Source organism: Eretmochelys imbricata, chromosome 5, assembly GCF_965152235.1.
Source record: "Eretmochelys imbricata isolate rEreImb1 chromosome 5, rEreImb1.hap1, whole genome shotgun sequence".
NCBI lineage: Eukaryota > Metazoa > Chordata > Testudines > Cheloniidae > Eretmochelys > Eretmochelys imbricata.
Genome location: NC_135576.1, coordinates 121166687 through 121187118, shown reverse-complemented (window position 1 = coordinate 121187118; position 20432 = coordinate 121166687). Strand labels below are relative to the sequence as shown.

At 43.2% G+C, this 20432-nt stretch overlaps 1 protein-coding gene across 1 annotated transcript in view; it reads right to left on the bottom strand.

Annotated features, from left to right (window-relative positions):
* Positions 1-523: 523 nt before the first annotated feature.
* Positions 524-20432, bottom strand: part of KIAA1958 (KIAA1958 ortholog) — a 115236-nt gene continuing 95327 nt past the window's right edge. Inside the window, exons 6-7 of the mRNA XM_077816486.1 lie at positions 3769-3941; positions 524-1736 (exon numbers count right to left, since the gene is read on the bottom strand). Coding sequence (XP_077672612.1) covers positions 924-1736; positions 3769-3941 — 986 coding nt within the window. The 3' untranslated portion in view covers positions 524-923. The remainder of the gene's footprint in view (positions 1737-3768; positions 3942-20432) is intronic.

Sequence of the window (20432 nt, the reverse complement as noted above, 5' to 3'; positions counted from 1 at the left end):
GTAGTATCTACAGATCCAGTGTAAATTATTGTATATTGGAAAAATATCTATATTCATTATATACAGCCCAGATGGGAAAAATCTAAGAATGGTTCACAAGAAAATAACCTTTGTATGACAACTATGAAAGAAAACATAGGCACTTCTGCTTCAAGAGTTACCAGTCTTTGATAATAGCTCCCTTAATCCAAGCCATACTTGTTAAGGAGAAAAATCCATGATAGCACAGGTCATCCATTGCGTAGGAAATATAGTTCTTAAAATGTGTGTGTATATGAATCTGGTTTCATAAAATTGCCCCAATGGAATGGAAAGCAATGGACAAAGGAAAGCAGGTGACAACCACTACAGAGAGCTTCCATAACCCAAGTTCATGCTTTCCAAACATTGTAACAGAAGAAAGCTGCAGGATCTTCCATCAAGTGATGCTGCTTGCTTTTCAAAGGTAGATTATCCATCAACCAAACAGAAAAGTGTCAAGTGCAATTTTTCCCCAGGAAACATTTAATTTCTCACTCTTTCCACTTTTTAAATTATTATTTAATAGCAACTTAGTTTCTTCACAATGTATTAAAGCTACTGACCTACTGAGAATTTTATTTCTGGACCAGTTTAATGTGGTAGTTGTTGAGAAAAACCTGTGCTAAAAGGCACTGTAATTAACTGATTTCCTCACTCCTGTAGCATTCTTGTATATGCAGCAATATATTGTCTCAATAATAGAATATAATTAACACACATTTGGAAAAGAGCTCAATTTTTCTCAGTAGCAGGTGCTTCGATAAGGATCAAAGCGAGTCATCAGCAGGCCATCATCTTTCTGCTTGTCTATAGAGGTCTGGCTACTGAAATAAGCTCCTTTAGTCCAATGCCCCCTTCGTGTACAACTGACTGAACACATGGATGGTGTTAGAACATGGATGTCAGACTTGTTGATAGGAGTTAAGAGAGCCAAACTTTCTGGAAGCCTGAGTGAATGAAACAAAAGTGAAGTTTTCACAGTGGTCAAGTTTGACTTTTTTAGCCAGCTTTGGGACGACTCCCCTCAGCGAGCGGAGACCCATTCTTTGTTCCTCATACCACACATTTCCCATGCCGCTAATCTCCTTCCGTGCAGTCAGATAGAAAGGAGACTTTGCTTCCATCTGGGTTGGGGGCCGGTGGATGTACATGTACTTATAAAGGAGGCAGTAGGGACACAGCTTGTGTCCTTTGGAGTGCTCATGGTATATCTGGCCATAACACACTTTGTTAGAGCTCACCCTGTGTTCTCGTTTCACGCTGTCCGTTCGGGCAAAAAAGGGCCTGTTTTGTGAATCTTTGAGTAATTCAATGTCCCCGTACATTAAGTCTGCATGCTCCTGCAAAGTCCTCATGTTGAGGTACTGGCTGTTATATTTCACCACTGTGGACAGTAGGGCTACCGGACTCTCATCACCCAAGCATCCTGTTTTCCACATCTCTTCTTCATCAGACAGGGAAAAATAGACAATGTTTCGAGAGCGAGCACCAGACATCCCAGCCTTGCTGAGCACCCGGAGTTTCTCCTTCAACTTTTTGGTGGAGGATGTGAAGGTGCTGCTGGTGATGGAAAATCCCACCCCAGCGTTCTTCAGAATCCGGTCCAGGCCTCGGCGGATAGCATGCAAGGACGTGGCTAGGAAGTCCGAACCATCCGTTTTCTTCACCGTAATGTAGAAGTCCTCAAGGAGTTCATTCAGCTTTGAGGCTGGAATCTGGAACAAGAGAAATGCAAATGTCAGTGTTACTACATGCATGGGATAAAATTCTTTATTAGCGACAAGCCTGCACTGACAAGTTTGGATCTAGATCCAAATTTTCCCAAACCGCAGTGATGTTCACACCTAGGGCTTAGGTTTGTCTCATGACAGATATTGAGCAGCAGTGAACTTCGGTTTCAAATTTCTCCAAAATGTATCACTTTTCAGATCCAGGGTTGTGGCTCGGGTCCATTTCTATTCTATCTCTGTCATAGGTCAGCCTGCTTGTGGATGGTGAAAGATGCCACTAAGTGGGAAGACCCAAGTTCCAGATCTTTTCACGCTCTGCACAGAGGAAAGGTGCAAGATGCAACATGCTCCCGTCTTCCCAAAAAGAATGTAGTAACCTTGCAGGTTTGGAAGAAGGGTGCATATTTGTGTAACTACAAAGAGAATGCAATGTATATGGCTGCTGTACTGACTGGAATGGGAAATATAGCTGTATGGAGAAAAAAAGGCAGCCTAGAATAAAAGGGTTGAGCACTCCTCTGCTAGGACACTGCTTTGCAGAGACGAGGACCCCACTGGTATTAGGGGACCAGGATTAATGAAAGGTGAGAGAGATGACACATTCTGATGCTTAGGGTGGGGCCCTTTCCACCACAACACCAACCCCCACATTTTAAGAAATGGAGGGTGAAATCCTGGCCCCACTGAAGTCAATGGGAGTTTTGCCGTTGACTTCACTGGGATCAGGATTTCACCTAGTATGAATATAGTCTGATGCATGGAGTACAGTGCATGCCTTATATTCTGTACTTTTCCCTTTTAAGCTCTAGCCAGGGAAACTTTCCGTTCCTCCTTTTCACTGAGATATACTTACAGCCTCTATAAATCTCATAATTAAAGGAAAGCATTAAGCTGGTTATAATGAGATGCTTGCGATAACAGGAGGGATGGAGGACAATATCGCCTTTGATTCCCAGAGTCTGAGAATTAAAAAGCATTCAGGGACCCTTTGTCTGTAATCACAAGCACTTATCTGGGCCATTTGTATGTCATACTTGCCCTGCAATCAGACTTTATTAACCTGCATAGGTTTATTTTGGCGCTCTCATTTCTGCTTCTGGATTACAAACACATCTGTAAATTATGAAAACAGATGCAAGTCCAAGTGGCAACAGCCTTCTTAAAATGGACACCTTCGAAACTGAAAACAAAAATACTTCCTGACATTACAGGTCGTAGTGGGACAAGCAGTCCTTGGTGTTCTAATGTTGTATCACATCGTTGGGACTCGACCGACATTCCTTAGATGCCCAGCATGCACTGTCGTTAATCTCACTAACACAAGAAACCCTTCCCTTAACCAGCAGGCTGCCTGATGCACACAGCATCTAGGATCTCTATTGCATCAGTTGTAAGGATGTCTCGACTCTGCACCGTTGTGTGCTGAGTGCTGGTATCTAACGTCCCTGTTACTGCTTTGGTCAAAGAGTAGATTTTTATCACTGTTGCAGGGTTATTTTTATTTTTTTCCTGTATTACTTCAGACAAGACAAATTCTTAGGCTCCACTGTAGCAGAGTACATGCTTAACTTGAAACATCTAAGTAGAACTACAGACTTAAAGTTAAGCACATGCTTAAATGCTTGCTGGACTGGGGCTTTAGTACCTGACCCCTAGAGAGAAATAAGGCCCCTTAGATAAAAAGTGTGTTCTTTGGGCAAGGACATGAATATCCTGCCATTTCTGGGCTGCCAGCGCAGGGGCCGTGGTTGGGCAAAATGTGGGTGTGGCCAGAACTCCCCTGTACCTAGCTTGTCCCTGGCTGATGGAACAGCTCCACGGGGCAGGAGGCAAAAAGGTGCAAATTAGAAAAGACTGCAGACTTCTTCTGGGGGCTGGGTTGGTCCCTGGCTAATATTGGGATCATGGGAGCATAAAGGAGGTTTAAATCCTCACCTTTACCCAGCCGTGTCTCTCCCATTCGTGGGTCAGCTGGCCTTGACCAGAGGAGCGGTCTCAAGGAGTTCACGGTGCTTACCTTAGTGATGTCCATGCAGTCTTTAAGTCCTTTTGTCACACACCAGTACCGCCACACGTTCAGGGCGTACAGAGTAGCTTTTGTAGTGTTTGGGCTTACAGCACTGAGACACAGATACTTTAGGCCATCGTCGCAATTAAAGACAGGAAACTTGTTGAGCTTAGTCGAGTACGCTAGAAAACAAACAGAGGCAGGGATCAAAACAACGTACCCTTGTGGGACTCTTTAGTTAATCAGGTTTAGAGCCACTTGGAATTGTTTACATGGGCCCGAGTAGAAATACTGAGAGGTGAAGTCCCGAAAACGGCGAAGTCCCATGAAGCTATTCAAGCACTTTCATTGGAACTCTAGAATGTGGAATAGTGTTTCCAATATGGGATCATCTTGAGGTTGCCCCAGAATTAAATTTGTTTTGCTAAATATAGTAAATGATACAGATGGGGCGATGCAGAACCTTTTGCCGGGGGGACAGGTGCGATGAGGGGAAAAAACAGTGGGAAGAAACATCAAGGATTTGCCTTAATGAACTACCTTAGCTGTTAAAAAGAAATGCTCCATTGCACATTGGTCCTGATTCTCCACTGCCTGGCGCATTGGGCAGTCAGGCATACCTGTGCAAACTGGGTGTGAAACGCTACTCAGTCGGAATTCTCCACTCTCTCCCACCATGGGGCTTTCTACCCGCTTTGCACTCAGTGCAAACAGTGCCGGATCAGGCCCAGAGACGTAGTGGAGCCAACAGAAGCAGCTGTCAGAGATGGTGTTAGCTGATGTGAGGCCAGGATTACAGGGAAGACACTTGGTGCTCGTTTCTTAAATTCTCCTCAGCAGTACAGACGGGAACTGAATGGAGCAGATTGATGAAGGACCCTATTGTAGGTATTTAAGCCCTTGCTATCTCTTATGAAAAGAGTAATACATTTTTATGATACCACTATCATTTTATTACATCCTCTATATTTAAGTGTACTTTTTATGGGCCCGAAGCCAGTTTATGTGGCAGCCAAGGCCAACGTAAGCCCCAACGGGCTGCTAAAGTCACCTGTGCACCCAGTTGGCTGCTCGGCAGGTCTGCCAGCCAGGGTGGCAGATGAAGGGGAGGGGAGCCACATCCCAGAATTGTGAGAACTCGTGGAAAGGGGCTCCCCTCAGAAGCAGCCCGATATACCTCCCCAGCTCCCCTGGCCCCAACACTGCCGCCACAGGGGGTGCAGAAGTTACTGCAGCTCTAGGGTTCTGGTAATCACTGCACATCCCCAGCAGGGAAGGAGGGGAGAAGGTTCCCAGCCTCTTTAAATAACAATGAGATTGTCCTATGGGCGAGAGGGGGTGTCGCTAAGGGGCTTTCCCCTCCAGGTCTCATGGGGCAGCTTGAGAGCCCGCTTCTCTGCTTCCACAATGCCCCATGCATTTTCCCCCCAGCTATAAGTCAGCCAGGAAGGATCCTGGCTCTAAAGGGATGCTGGATGCCCAGGGCCTCCCCGCCATCATTTCCCAGTGCCTGATGACTGAACATGGCAACTGCGCTGTGAGTCCGCTCCTGGGAATGGTGTGTAGTTGGGGTGGGGGCCATGTAAGCTTTATGCAGGGAGGTAGAAGTGTGGTGCCCCCTCCAACCCACAGGCTCCATCTAAGCATCTGGCTTGCACACTGTTGGGACCAAGGCTAGGCCTTAGAACACTCTTCATGCCCTTGGCATGGGATTTTCAAAAGCATCCAGTGCTGGCCGACCCCCGCTCCCATTCAAGTCAAAGGTTTGCCCCAGTCGCTAGGCAAGGCAAAATATGCAGTGTCTGTAGATGCTTCAGGAATGTCTGCACTGCAATAAAAGACCCTTGCCAGCGCGTCTCAGTGCCTGGATCAATTGACTCGCGCTCACAGGGTTAAAAAGAGCTGTGTTGAGACCCTCCCCGTCAGGGGGTTTCACGCCAGGCCTCCAGCGTGAGCCCGGATGTCTACACTGCTATTTTTAGCCCTGGCACCCACGTTAATTGACCAGTTGGGCTCTGAGCCTCATCGCCGCAGGTCTTTTATTGCAAGGTAGATGTACCCTTAGAAAGATCTCAAAAATTGACGACCCAGCCTCAAACCCTTTATGCAATCAGTGAGCGTTTGGAGGGTTTTTATGGGTAAGAATATTGTGACTTTTACTCTTGCACAAGATATGATGGAACCACCCGGGAACAAATAACTGTGTTTACTGACTATAAACAAGGCCTACCTACATATACGTGCTGCTGCTCGGCTTGGCTTCTAGCAGCTTCTAGAACACAGAGAGCATGGTCAGTGCCCCTAGAGGGCTTACAAACTATTTAAAGGGATACTGTCCTCTTTCTATATACTACAGCTATTAAATAAACATACAAAGGACTTCTGAAAACAGCTGGCTATTCTCCTTTTGATCGGAAAGGCAATTTTCAGGCAGCATAGGATTCACTATCAGCAAAAAGAAAAGGAGTACTTGTGGCACCTTAGAGACTAACCAATTTATTTGAGCATAAGCTTTTGTGAGCTACAACTCACTTCATCGGATGCATACTGTGGAAAGTGTAGAAGATCTTATTATATACACACAAAGCATGAAAAAATATCTCCTCCCACCCCACTCTCCTGCTGGTAATAGCTTATCTAAAGTGATCACTCTCCTTACAATGTGTATGATAATCAAGGTGGGCCATTTCCAACACAAATCCAGGTTTTCTCACCCTCCTCCCCCACACAAACTCACTCTCCTGCTGGTAATAGCTTATCCAAAGTGACCACTCTCCTTACATTGAGTATGATAATCAAGGTGGGCCATTTCCAGCACAAATCCAGAGTTTAACAAGAACGTCTGGGAACTCTTCTGGCTCTATCAATCTGTTTCTTCACTTCCGCAGGTGGGTATTGTAGTTGTAAGAATGCCTGATAGAGATCTTGTAGGTGTCTGTCTCTGTCTCTGTCTGAGGGGTTGGAGCAAATGCGGTTGTATCGAAGAGCTTGGCTGTAGACGATGGATCGTGTGGTGTGGTCCATCCCACCATCAACCTCAGCCTGGTCCAGACCACACAAGAGATCCACTTCCTGGACACTACAGTGCTAATAAACGATGGTCACATAAACACCACCCTATACCGGAAACCTACTGACTGCTATTCCTACCTACATGCCTCCAGCTTTCACCCTGACCACACCACACGATCCATCGTCTACAGCCAAGCTCTTCTATACAACTGCATTTGCTCCAACCCCTCAGACAGAGACAGAAAGCCCAGTTGCCAACTGTGCCCTACCTACCTACCTATTCCTACCTACATGCCTCCAGCTTTCACCCTGACCACACCACACGATCCATCGTCTACAGCCAAGCTCTTCGATACAACCGCATTTGCTCAACCCTCAGACAGAAACAGAAAGCCCGTTGCCAACTGTGCCTACATATCTATTCAGGGGACACCATCACAGGGCCTAATAACATCAGCCACACTATCAGAGGCTCGTTCACCTGCACATCCACCAATGTGATATATGCCATCATGTGCCAGCAGTGCCCCTCTGCCATGTACATTGGTCAAACTGGACAGTCTCTACGTAAAAGAGTAAATGGACACAAATCAGATGTCAAGAATTGTAACATTCATAAACCAGTCGGAGAACACTTCAATCTCTCTGATCACGCGATTACAGACATGAAAGTCGCTATTTTACAACAAAAAAACTTCAAATCCAGACTCCAGCGAGAAACTGCTGAATTGGAATTCATTTGCAAATTGGATACAATTAACTTAGGCTTGAATAGAGACTGGGAGTGGCTTAGTCATTATGCAAGGTAGCCTATTTCCCCTTGTTTTTTCCTATCCCTCCCCCCCCCCCCCAGACGTTCTTGTTAAACCCTGGATTTGTGCTGGAAATGGCCCACCTTGATAATCATACACAATGTAAGGAGAGTGGTCACTGTGGATAAGCTATTACCAGCAGGAGAGTGAGTTTGTGTGTGGGGGTGGGGGGGTGAGAAAACCTGGATTTGTGTTGGAAATGGCCCACCTTGATTATAATACACATTGTAAGGAGAGTGGTCACTTTAGATAAGCTATTACCAGCAGGAGAGTGAGTTTGTGTGTGGGGTGGGGGGTGAGAAAACCTGGATTTGTGCTGGAAATGGCCCAACTTGATTATCATACACATTGTAAGGAGAGTGATCACTTTAGATAAGCTATTACCAGCAGGAGAGTAGGGTGGGAGGAGGTATTTTTTCATGCTTTGTGTGTATATAAAAAGATCTTCTACACTTTCCACAGTATGCATCTGATGAAGTGAGCTGTAGCTCACGAAAGCTTATGCTCAAATAAATTGGTTAGTCTCTAAGGTGCCACAAATCCTCCTTTTCTTTTTGCGAATACAGACTAACACGGCTACTACTCTGAAAACTATCAGCAAAAATGTTCTCGTCAAACAATTCAGAAGGCATGAGGTTCCCATGTTCCTCTGTTTGCAATCAAATTTTTGCAAGGTTTGGCTGCCTAATTACTTGCTCACTATTGCATGTGACATTCCTGCAGAAGAACATCTGGCAATAGCCAGGAGCATTGGCTGCCCTGGGTTACGATATCACAAGGTGAGCTAGGCTGGCCCTGGTAAGTAACTGGATAGGAGATAGCGAAAAAAATCCAGGCTACTGCAGGAAATGTTATGGGTGGCTAGCACTCTTCCCTTTGAAAGTCTGCCTGCAGTACTGAACTAAGCTGTGGCCACTGCCCATTGAGGAGACACCTGCTTGCCTTGTAAACCCTCTGCGCTCACACACCGAGGCCTGCCGAATGCGGCACAAGCCTTGCCAGTACTGCTGTGATTGGCTCATCCCCGAGCGAGGCTTGATACTGTCCACACTGGTTCGTTTCTAACGGGTGCAGATCTAGGACTTGATGCCCCGGCATGTTGGCACTGCTCTGCGCTGCTCCCTGCAGTCAGGAGATCCAGCTCCTCGAGCCTTCCCTCCCAGTGCAGGGGGATCGCTGAGTAGCATCTGGAACCACAGTAGGAGCTCCCAGTGCTGGTGTGGAGAGCATGCCTGGGGCATCTCTCACACCCATTGCACTGTGAGTGCAAATTAGAACAGTTGTCAGAGCAGCCCCAGGCCCCTTTGTGGCCCCTCCCCTCAGCTGCATTGATCATGTCTCGGGTCAAGCACGGAAGGGAACTGCAGGCATCACAGATGCACTCTTCCAGTGGGTCTTCTTGGATGAGTCCCCCATTGCTTTAGCTCACCTTTCAGTGACTACAGTAGGCAAAGATCCCTCGGTACTTTGTGCCCCTTTCTTCTGACAACCCTCAGGCAAGCTCTTTCCCTGTATTTGATCCCTTCTGCTTGCCTGAGGCAATTGCTGAGCACACTTAATCAACAGTATCCACTTCGTGCCAAATTTCTGTACAAGCCACCTGCCCCCCTCTGCTTTCCCAGAATGCCATCTGTGAAGACATCCTCCGGCTGGACTTGACGACCCCTCAAGGTGCCTGCCAGTCCTACATTTCTAGTATTTGGTCACACTGCCAGCTGGTCCAAGGGCTATCACTGGGAGCAGCTACCACTCAGACCTTTGGAAAACCAGGCCCACTTCTTCTTATTAGCCTAAATATGAGATTTAGGGGGAAGAGTTTCAAAAGTGCCCAAGGGATTTAGGAGCACCACTGTCACTTAAAATCAGTGGGACTTGTGCTCCTAATAGCCACAGGTGCTTTTAAAAATATCCACATAGGAGCCTAACTTTAGACGCACAGATTTGAAAATTGTGGACTACATTTTTGAGACACAGCATCACCGGTGCAGCTTCCTTGAGTCCCAGCAGAAGGCAGACGTCTCTGAGGTACAGGATATAATCTGACAGGTAGTTAAGCACTGGGCCCAAACTTTTCCAAAGTTCCAGGGTGTTCAAGACATCGAGGTTTGGTTCAGGCTCGTCTCTAATATTTTATTATTATTTATTTGTATTGCGGTAGCAACTAAGAGCCCCAGTCAGCCCCCACTGTGCTAGGCGCTGAAAAAGCTCATAACAGAAAGACAGCTGTTTTGCAATACTTCAGACAAAACGCTCAATATACTTGTAAGATGTTACTATATCAAATAAAATCCTCATAACTTTTATTCTACACACAACTCCCCGCTCTCCCCCAGCTTTTTCTTTCGATTGAAGATCCCATATAACTCAGCTTACGTTGTTATTAAAGCTTGAGAACCGAACTAGCTGATTCACAAATTGATAGTTACCATCATCACCGTGGGTAGTTCAGGTATACACAGAAAAAGAGATTGTTTTTAACAAAACAAAACTGAAGTAATATGATGGCACCAAGGAAGGCAGGTTGCCATCTGGATCAGTGTGTCAGATAAGCATGGGATCAGGAGCCACCGAATATTCAGTTATCTGGGGAACAGATCGTTTTTGTTGTAAATATATTCTACATTTGCATTCTAATCTCCTGTGTTCCAGGAGAAAGCAGTTTACTCCACTAATTCTAGCAATCAGTACTATCTAACACAGCAAGGCAGCATTGGAAAAGACAAGGACCTTGATCCAACACCGCACTCAAACACGGACTTCATTTTAAGTATGTGAGTGTTCCATCCCTGTTCAACACGAGCCTATCCAAAGCCCATTAAAGTCAATGGAAAGATTTCCATTGATTTCCATGGCTTTGGATCAAGACCAAGACACTTAAGCATGTTTTTAATTTGAAGCACATGCTTAAATCCCAATGAATCATTACAATTAAGCATGTGCTTAAGTGCTTTTTAGAACCAGGCTTAAATCAGAGATGCCCAAGGCTGCCAGGAGACAGTCATTTGCATTTTTCGTCTGTGTAGTGTGTGACAAATCCCCCTTGCTTTTTATCATCCCAAAATCCCCTTAACTTCAGGGTATTTATGCACTTGCAAAAATATATCATGCCTAGTCATCAGTCTACAGAGAGTCAAGTTCTAACTGTTTAAAATTATGTATGAACACATTGTAGCGCACATGAAGGATAGTTTTGTGCATGGATAGGAGTCACAACAGTATCTAGACGCAACTCATTGTGTGGATGTCAACTCTAAGTTAGACTTTTCAGGTTACATTTTCAGGTTGCTGAGGTGCTTGCCTAAGTTCCATTTTCAAAAGCACTGTGGAGCCTGAGGCAAGCGGCAGACTCATTTGAAAGTGGTCCCTTTTTGTTTGACTCTCTAAGTTGCTCCCGCAATGTCAATATTTTTTAAAGCATGTTGCAAAATCATAGCGAAAATGTACCCGGTGCAAAATCTGCTCACTAGACTTCTGCAATTAAGATGATGATAAAAAACAACTAGTGATATTATTTCCTCCCTGTCAAAAATATGTACATGCTCCAAGTCTATCCAACAAGCGCTGTATTGTGTTTTCCGTATACCAGAACTTTAAGTGTCCCTATGGGTCCGATAGCTCTATACTCTCTGCACTGTCCTTGAGGCAGGGGTTATACATTTTTTTATATTTTTATAATTTTTTATAATAGTTATATTTTTTGTGTTTAAGGTGAGCAAGGACATAGAAATTTGCAAGGAGGGTTAATGAGACGCCATCAAAATTGAGAGGCTGAAAATGTGGTTTATTTGAATATCTCAGCATCATTCCCACTTCCTAAAAATGTAGTTTTCCTCCAAAAGGAGACCTGCAAGATACTATGAGCCCCTTGCTGATCAGTGTGCATGCTGCTTCCTGGCGGAAAAGGGAGCTCTGTGCACAGAGCAAGAGTGGCAGCTGGTCCTGTAATCTGAAATTACTGTCCAGGGCAACCTTATCTGAACAAACAACGACACCCTTTCCATTATGCTCTCCTGGAGAACAGACATATGCAGCTCCCCAAACACAACCCAGCATGGAGAGATGCTTCCAAAAGTGCTCTTAGACGAGAGAGCTCCACGCTTCCTATATTCCGGAATCTCCTTCCAAATGCTAATGAGTAACACAGAATCTTCCTAAAAAGAAATGGAGGACTTGTGGCACCTTAGAGACTAACCAATTCATTTGAGCATAAGCTTTCGTGAGCTACAGCTCACTTCATCGGATGCATACCGTGGAAACTGCAGCAGACTCTATATATACACAGAGAATATGAAACAATACCTCCTCCCACCCCACTGTCCTGCTGGTAATAGCTTATCTAAAAGCCATTTCCAGCACAAATCCAGGTTTTCTCACCCTCCACCCCCCCACACAAATTCACTCTCCTGCTGGTGATAGCCCATCCAAAGTGACAACTCTTTACACAATGTGCATGATAATGAAGTTAGGCCATTTCCTGCACAAATCTTCCTCAATACCATGTGTCTTATGAGTTGTTTTGTATGGAAAAGAAAGCGAGAAGTCTAGGCCAAAACAAGTATTCTTAACAAACGTGTAGAGCTGAGGTGAGTTACAATGCCCCATACAATTCTAACCTCGAGCTACCACTATTTGAGTCTTTGCTCATCTCACGAAGGGACTTTGGTGTGGTTTCTCCATAGGTTTTTGAGCCATAGCGACGGTCAGTTTCTGCTCCACATTTCAACTCCTACCTGCAGATTTTCCATTAGGTGCCTACTCAGGATTTGGATCTACCAACAGAGAATGTTTACATAAAAAAGGAGGTAACTTCATAGCTCTCTCTCATTCTTTTTTCAAAATATTCTCCCAAACTGCTGCAAGATGACTCACATTGCCAAAAGCTAGCATTATAACACGTACAAACGCTGGTTTATTCTAAAGAGATATCTCACATGTCTTTCCAGGGACAGCTGCCAAGTTCCACTTGTTTTTGGAATACATTATAAACTAATTTCAAACCCTAGCTCACTAATGTGTGAACTCTTGTCTCTTAAATACATCTGAATAGGCATAGTGCCATAATATCCCTGAGCTACTTCTACATCAATTAACATGTCATTTGTAAACAATGTCTGGATTATGAAATTTCAATAAAAGCATGACGGTGATACGTGTTAGTTGCACAGCTGAAAGATAGAGCAAAGCTTACAAGATCAGTTTCTGGCCAATATTTCTTCCTCAAACGTTTAAGGCCCGGTCCTGATCAGCATTTACACAGCTGCATGGCATGTCTAAGTCCCAGAAGGCCAAGTATACTGGCTGCAGTTCATGCTGACCTGTCCCAGGGATGGTCAGCCAAGTGCATAACGGGGGAGGAAGGAACGTGCACTCATTCCACTGTTTGCAGAAGCAGAGAAGTTCTGAGTAGGGAGATATGATACAAACTGTCCTGGTCCCTCTTTCTGCCTACTGCTGGAGTCACTGAAGAGGCTTTAAAGCTAACCAGCATTAAAACTAACTTCAAATCAGTTCTTCAATGCATCCCAAGATCACCAGACATTCAGAAGAGATTTCATGGGCTTGGACAAAGGAGCATCACAATGACCCCACAAACTGCCACTGCTCAGCGACATGGTTCCCCATTTAGCAGAGTTTGTCAATTTATGAAGATCCAAAGCTGAGACAAAAGGAGAAAACAACTCACTAGCTCTTCCCCTGTCCCCGCTTAATCATCTCACATTTGACTGCCCTATTCTCCCCAAGCAAACCTGGAACATGCTGCCTTTACTTAGTTAACAGTTATCATTGGTTGTTTTATGTCTATCTTTTTGTCATGCCCCTATCGTAAGCACTTGAGATTGTCTGATAATCTCTTCCTTCAACACTGCTGTCATCATACAAGCAGCTGCTTTGGGGGCTTCTCTTACAGCTGCCAGATTTTTAATTTGGGATATTTTGCTTTATTGGCGTCGTTAAAATAATAGAGTTTGTGACTCAGATTTGTCTTACATATTAATACCGTATTCTAGAACAGTGAAAGTTCAGGCTTGGGAAGAGACTGTCATCCCAGGTTCACAGCCCTGGATCTGAGTCTACTTCTATTGTAGGTTTAAGTCAAAACCCTTCCTTAAGTAATTTCTGTTGACTACCTAAAGAACTTTTAAAATTGCTCACATACACACACACACACAGATTAGCCATTAGGAAAGCATGTCACCACACTGGCTAGTTGGACAAAACACAGACACTGCCTTGGGCTTGAAAAACCCCATTTCAATTGAAAACGTTGCTTTCTTGTGAGACGGGCAGTCCCAGTTATGGAAATTCTAAAAGCAAAATGGAACACTTAGAGCCAAAATATCCCCCTATCTTTACTGAATCCAACCTCGGGCCCCGATTCGGGAAAACATCGTTATTCAGGAAGGGCACTTGAAGCCTGGGTTTCAATCCCATTGACGTCACTGTAACTAAAGCACATTTTTAAGTGCGTTCGTGAATAAGGATGGACTTAAGTACGTGCCTAATGCTTTCCTGAATCGAGGCCTGGGTGAAGTCAATGAATTTATACAAGGCTGGGCAGGAACTAGTTTTTCATGGGCTTGTCTGCATGCATCTTCTCAGAATGTTTTACTGGCTCACAAGAATTTCACAGCTGTGTTGATATCCATACCTGAAAGGCTTGTGAGTGGGTTGGGTTCTTTTCTATAATGTGCTTCAAATTTTAAAGTACATTGGTTTCATGTGATTAAAGAAAGTAGCCACCTTTGCAGAAAACAGTTTATTACATAAATGAGAATTGGTCACCATACCCCATTACAGACAAAATACTGTGAATAAAGCATGCACTTATCACAGACATCAATGACGTTATCGGTTGCTTAATTTTGAAATGCTCTTCTTAGTTCTAGAAGTTTAAGGCTGTACCAAAACAAATATTTAAAACAATAAAGTCACACTACAATAGTAGCAAACATTGTACATACCATGAAATCAATCTGTTGTTCAGAAAAACTAGACTTTTAAAATGTACTCCTGGGGGGAAATAAACAATGAGCTGAAATGCTAAAACATCAGACTCGCTTAGCAATTTGAAGATCAGTCAACTGCAAGACAAAAGTTAATGATCTACTCCTGTTAATAAGCAACTAAACTTGTTCTTTTTAAATACTTAAAATGATCTGAGAGGTGAGAAAAGGCAGGAACACAGCCACCGTATGAAATTCTTGTTTTCACTTTCTTCTCCTTACCTATTCAGTGTTTCCCTGTTTCTTTTGCAAAGTGTGTAACAGCAGCACTGTTCCAGGAGAGCTCTGAAATAAATTACCGGGAAGTAGATGTATGGCATAAAGTGTTTATTCCATCCCAGTTAAAGTCTGAGGGTCAGACATATGAGAACAAAAGGTGACATCTGTCTTTGTGGAGAGGTAAATAGACCTTATAGAAAAGTGGACTATTTTAATCACACCTAATGTACATAAGGGCCAGATCCTCAGCTGGTGCAAAAAGCAGTAACTTCATTGATTTCAGTGATTGACACCAGCCAAAGATCCAACACTTCATGCAGTTCTACTCTAAAAAGTTACTTTGTAGAAATGGCAGTGTGGGGTTCCACACTTATTGCTCTTTGCTGAGTCCAAATCAAATGTGCAAAGATAACAAGTGGCAATCTTAGCCTAGGATCTGAGTCTCAAGATGGGTTCTTTATGACTCACCCACCACCAATAACAAAGATCAAGTGACCAAGATTATGTCTTCAGTTACCATTGTTCAGCCTCATTTCCCTCATATTCCCCACTCTGTTACACTGGTGCAATCTTATTTCCTCCCCTGAGGGCATCATTTGAAGGCACTGGGGCTGAATCTTAGTTAACAGTTTTGTTGATGATGCACAATTAGAAAAGAATCCAAATAACTTTCCCAGAGATGTACTGGTTCTGAAGTATTAAAATACATCGAAATCTTACCTTTTCCCCACTAAAACAAACAAATGAGACTCAGAATACACAGAGGGAGCAGATTTGCTGAGGAAGAGGATGCCATTTTTACACAGAACCCTATTTTAATACTAAAAATAGATTACTTTTTCATACGGAGATCGTTGTTTTAAAATAACTGGTTACGTTTAGGACTGGGATTTTCAAAGGAGCCTAAGAGAATTAGGCATCTGAATTTCAGTGGAATTTGGATATATAACTCCCTTAGGCGCCTTTCAGAATCCCAGCCCAGAACATTAAAATATTTTCTAAAAGTACCTTTTCCTGTAATGTGGTTAAACTTATATAAGGTTTCCCCAGACACCTCAGTGATTGTAAAAGAGGCGACCCCAAGGATGCATAATTCATAACTGAGTAAGTGAGTAGAAGGACTCAAGCAAGTGGAAAGCAGTATTCAGTCCACCACAGTATTAGCACAACCAAATGAGTAGCTTTCCCAGAGCTGGGGGCTCCATAAGCAGTGGTAGGAGACGAACATGTACCAGCAGAGCCTTTTACATTCGGAGGGCAGCAGTCCATTTCCTTGTCCCAGGTTTATGCCGGTAGAGTTATGATCACCTTTCCAGATTGCAGTGCACTAACGAAATAACGTCAATCACTACGGTGATCTAGTTTGGCAAGAACACATCCAGCTTCCGCAATGAGCGACAAAGGCATGGGAACCATGAAAAAACAGCTTTTGTACTGGAGGGACCCAGTGTAATTTTTGGCAAACTGGTGTGTTGGATAGAAAAATGTTGAATAAATGCTGTGCAGCCATTAACCCGCCGAAGCAGTGACTCTGATGCGTGACAGACTCAAGAGCAGGATATGGCAGTGACTGGCATAGGAGCACAGATGAAGGGTGTGGTCCTCCACCGCTTCACGCTTCAGGTAGCCATTTAACATCTGTACCGAGTGGGTGTAAACTCTCCCAAATCAGAATTCTGCACTCATGCCAGTGGTGGCATTTTACATGTGTTTTGTTCATGTGTCAATGGCTACCAGACAGACAAAGCCGTGGAGAATCAACTTGCAGTTGGTCAAAGTTGACTTTAAGAGTAGCAAATGTTAAAAATGGAGTCATCTCAGCAACAAAGGAGCCAAACTGAAGACAATGAAGCTACACCAATTTACACCAGCTGAGAATCAGGCCCAAGATCTCTGGAGATGGGGAAAGGGTTATGGCATTAGCCTCGGACATGGGGGACACAGATTCAATTCCCTGCTCCGCCACAGACTTCCTCTGTGATCTTGGGAAAATCACTTAACCACTCTGAACCTCAGTTCCCCATCTGTAAAATGGAGATAATAGCACTGCCCTACCTCCCAGGGGTGTTGTAAGGAGTAATATATTAAAAAGCTTGTGAAGTGCTTTGAGGTCAACTGCTGAAAAGCACTATGTAGGAGGTTGGAACACACCAAAGAGTCATAACTAGACTTTATACATTTAAATGTGGATAATATTTTCAGAAGTGACTAGTGATTTTGCTTGCCTTGATTTTTGGGAGACATAGAGGCATGATTTTCAGAAAGTGCTGAGCACCCACCTTCAGAAAATCAGGTCTTTTAAGGGGTCACAAGTTGGACACCCAAAAAGTGATGCACCCACTAGTCACTTTTGAAAATCTTGGCTTAGCAGTCTTTTTGGAGGAAGGTTGCAATTACAAGTGCTTTTAAGATTTTTTGAGGTCAAATTCATTCCTGGGGTATAGACTTGGCTTTAATACAGTTAGTCAAGGGATGAATTTTAATCATTGATATTTTTCAAGTAATATTGCTTTTCTGGCAACTTGGTATTTTGGTTTCAAAAGTCTTCCCAAGTTTTTCAGTAGATCATCCTTCTCCATCCTAAACCCTTCCAGTAAACTCATGTTATTTGGTTTTCCACTTAAAAAAGGAATCTACAGATTTCACCCTGTTAAAACTCAGATCAAAATCAAGATGAATTCAATCTACTTTGTTTTTTACATTCATATTTTCAGCTTCTTCAGTGAGAGGAGAAAAGTGACTTTTTGAAAATGAAATGTCAGAATTATGATACAACGGGTCTGGCATGAAGATACCTGAAAAGAGGGAGGCCAAAACTATTGGGCTTGACTCTGATCTCAAATTAGTTTTACAGCAGCATAATTCCATTGATTTCAATAGAGCTTGGAGGAGTTACTCCTCAGTTACACTGGGTGCAAGGGAGATCAGAATCAGGACCACTTGGAAAGCCAACACCGGAACGCATAATTCCTATATCACTTCAGTTTCAGGTCAATACAGTTTTTAAGACTGTTCCATTACAAATTTAAAAGGTTTTCCTAATGATTTGATTTAATACTAAAATCACCATTTCAGATATCAAACTCTTCTCCCGTTATTCTGCAACACACGCAGACCAAACATTAAAAAAATAAAATAAAAAAATGCTGTCCAGCAACATGTCCCTTCTTACCAGTCGCTCTGTGTCTTCACATGTATCTGATTTAGTAAATAATACATTAATAAACAAGAAAAAATCCATGACATTTTCCAGTCACTTTTAGAATTTTTTTTTTCTTAAAAGCTGGAGATGATTTTTTTTTAGCCTGGTGTGTGGTCCCTTGTGTGGAACAGGATATTGTAAATTTGGCACCTCCTGTCTACCACAACATATTGTTTCCTTCTACAGAAGGCACTAAATACTGGCTCACAACATTAAACAAACAGCAGAGTACACAGTTTATCATGTCATACATAAAACTATTAACTGGCACAGCCTCTTAGTACAGATTTTTCAGTTAACTACAATAAGTGGTTATAGCAGCAATACATAAGAACATAAGAACGGCCACACTGGGTCAGACCAAAGGTCCATCTTCTGACAGTGGCCAGTGCCAGGTGCCCCAGAGGGAATGAACAGAACAGGTTATCATCAAGTGATCCATCCCGTCACCCATTCCCAGCTTCTGGCAAACACAGGCTAGGGACACTTCAGAGCATGGTTTTGCATCCCTGTCCATCCTGGCTAATAGCCATTGATTGACATGGTTAACATTTCTACAGATATCACAAATGTACATATGTAAGAGCACCTACAAGACATGCAAAATCTCAACATCACTGAATCACCCAATGCATAGAAATCATCATCTTTTTTTGGCAAGACAGTAATCTTTTTTAACAAACACTGTTTATAAAACAAAAGAAAAATAACAAAATCTACCTTTTAAAAAATGCTGTTAAAAAGTTGAGTTTTAACTATAGTGAGGGCAAAGTTAGAAAAAGTCAGTAAGATAAAATTGGTTTTAGAGTAAGATTTCATACTGAAAATGGATTGATCACTTAGGAAAATTGTTCAGTGAAAATTTTGTTATAGTGAAACAACATATGTCCCCGAAAATCATGCTTAACAGTGATAAACCTGCTGTTTTGCAAAAAGGAAGAAAACACAAATTATTAACAGATTAAAGGGATTAAACATAGTAGGTAAAATAAATTAAAAGATTTATTTTTGCTGCCGTTTTCCTAGCACTGCTCACCATGAGACCAATGGATGTCATAGCAAAACACTTTTCAAAGGTCAAAGTTAAAATGAGTAGATAATTAAAACAAATGGAAAATATTTTTTAATTCCCATGTAAAACAAAACAGGACATTAAAAGGCTGGTCAAAGACCAAGATTATGTTTGAATTCTTTAGAAAAAAGACAAAGAGTTCTATTGTGTTTGCAAAACTCCCTCTCTTTCTCTGTGCCATTCAATTATCTTCATCAGCATTTTACTTACATTCTTCTTGGTAATCCAATCTCTTTCTCTTTTACCTTGCCATGACCTGGTAGATTATGACTGCTCAAGAACGCTACACTGCACGGGTATTGTTCACCAAGACAAGAAATAATATATATACAAAGGTACTGATCCAGCAAAGCACTTAGGCATGTGCTTAGCTTTAAACATATGGGTCATCTCAGTGAAGTCAGTATCTATTCACATGCTTAAAGTACATGCACAGCAGCTTTGCTGGATCAGGGCATAAGGCACGTGCTTAAGTCCCACTGCTTATGTAAATTCCTTGTTGAATTGGGTCCTACCAGAAAGCCAGAGTCTGCTCTAGTCTATAGTGGCGCAATGCCACTGAAGTTATCCCAGTAGCAGGGGCGGCTCTACCAATTTTGCCGCCCCAAGCAATCGCCACCGAATTGCCGCCGCCCCCGGAAGAGCGGCGGAGCTGCCGCCAAATTGCGGCCGTGGGACACGGACGGCTGCCCCATTCTGAATGCCGCCCCAAGCACCTGCTTGGAAAGCTGGTGCCTGGAGCAGGCCCTGCCAGTAGGGTTGCATGACAGTAACTGAGAGCAGAATTAAGCCCCAAAACAGAAACATTATTATCTCACATGCTAAAGATCTGAGTCTCTCTGCAGGACATTCCAGATCCTGTGTTAGTCTCTGTTGCTGTTTTTATTATCAAATGTAGGGATTCTCAGATTTCAGCAGTGTAGATGGTGGAGACTGAATAAATGTCCTGAAATATCAAGAATAAGATAAAATGCCATATTTATTTAATTTTTAAACCTACTGTAAAAGACAATATGGATTGTATTTCTAAAAGCCATAATGACTCTTTGTTCTATGTATGAGATTCACCCTCGTTTCAATGTGAGTTCTGTGCAAAGTCCTAGGGGACAAAGAGAATAGGTCCTTATCTTTGGAAGTGTAGGGCCCAAATCACACACTTGGGTGCCCAAGTGCGGGCAGCCAGTTCCACACCTAAGCTCTCAAACTAGCATGTCAGAAACCCAAAGACTAAATTTGGGCATGTCAGTGCCCGCTGAGAACCAAAAAGGAGAGCTGGTAGCCAGGCTTGACAATTATGTACTTTGTATTTCAGCTGAGTGTACACAGCACCCAATGTGCATGAGTGGCAGTAG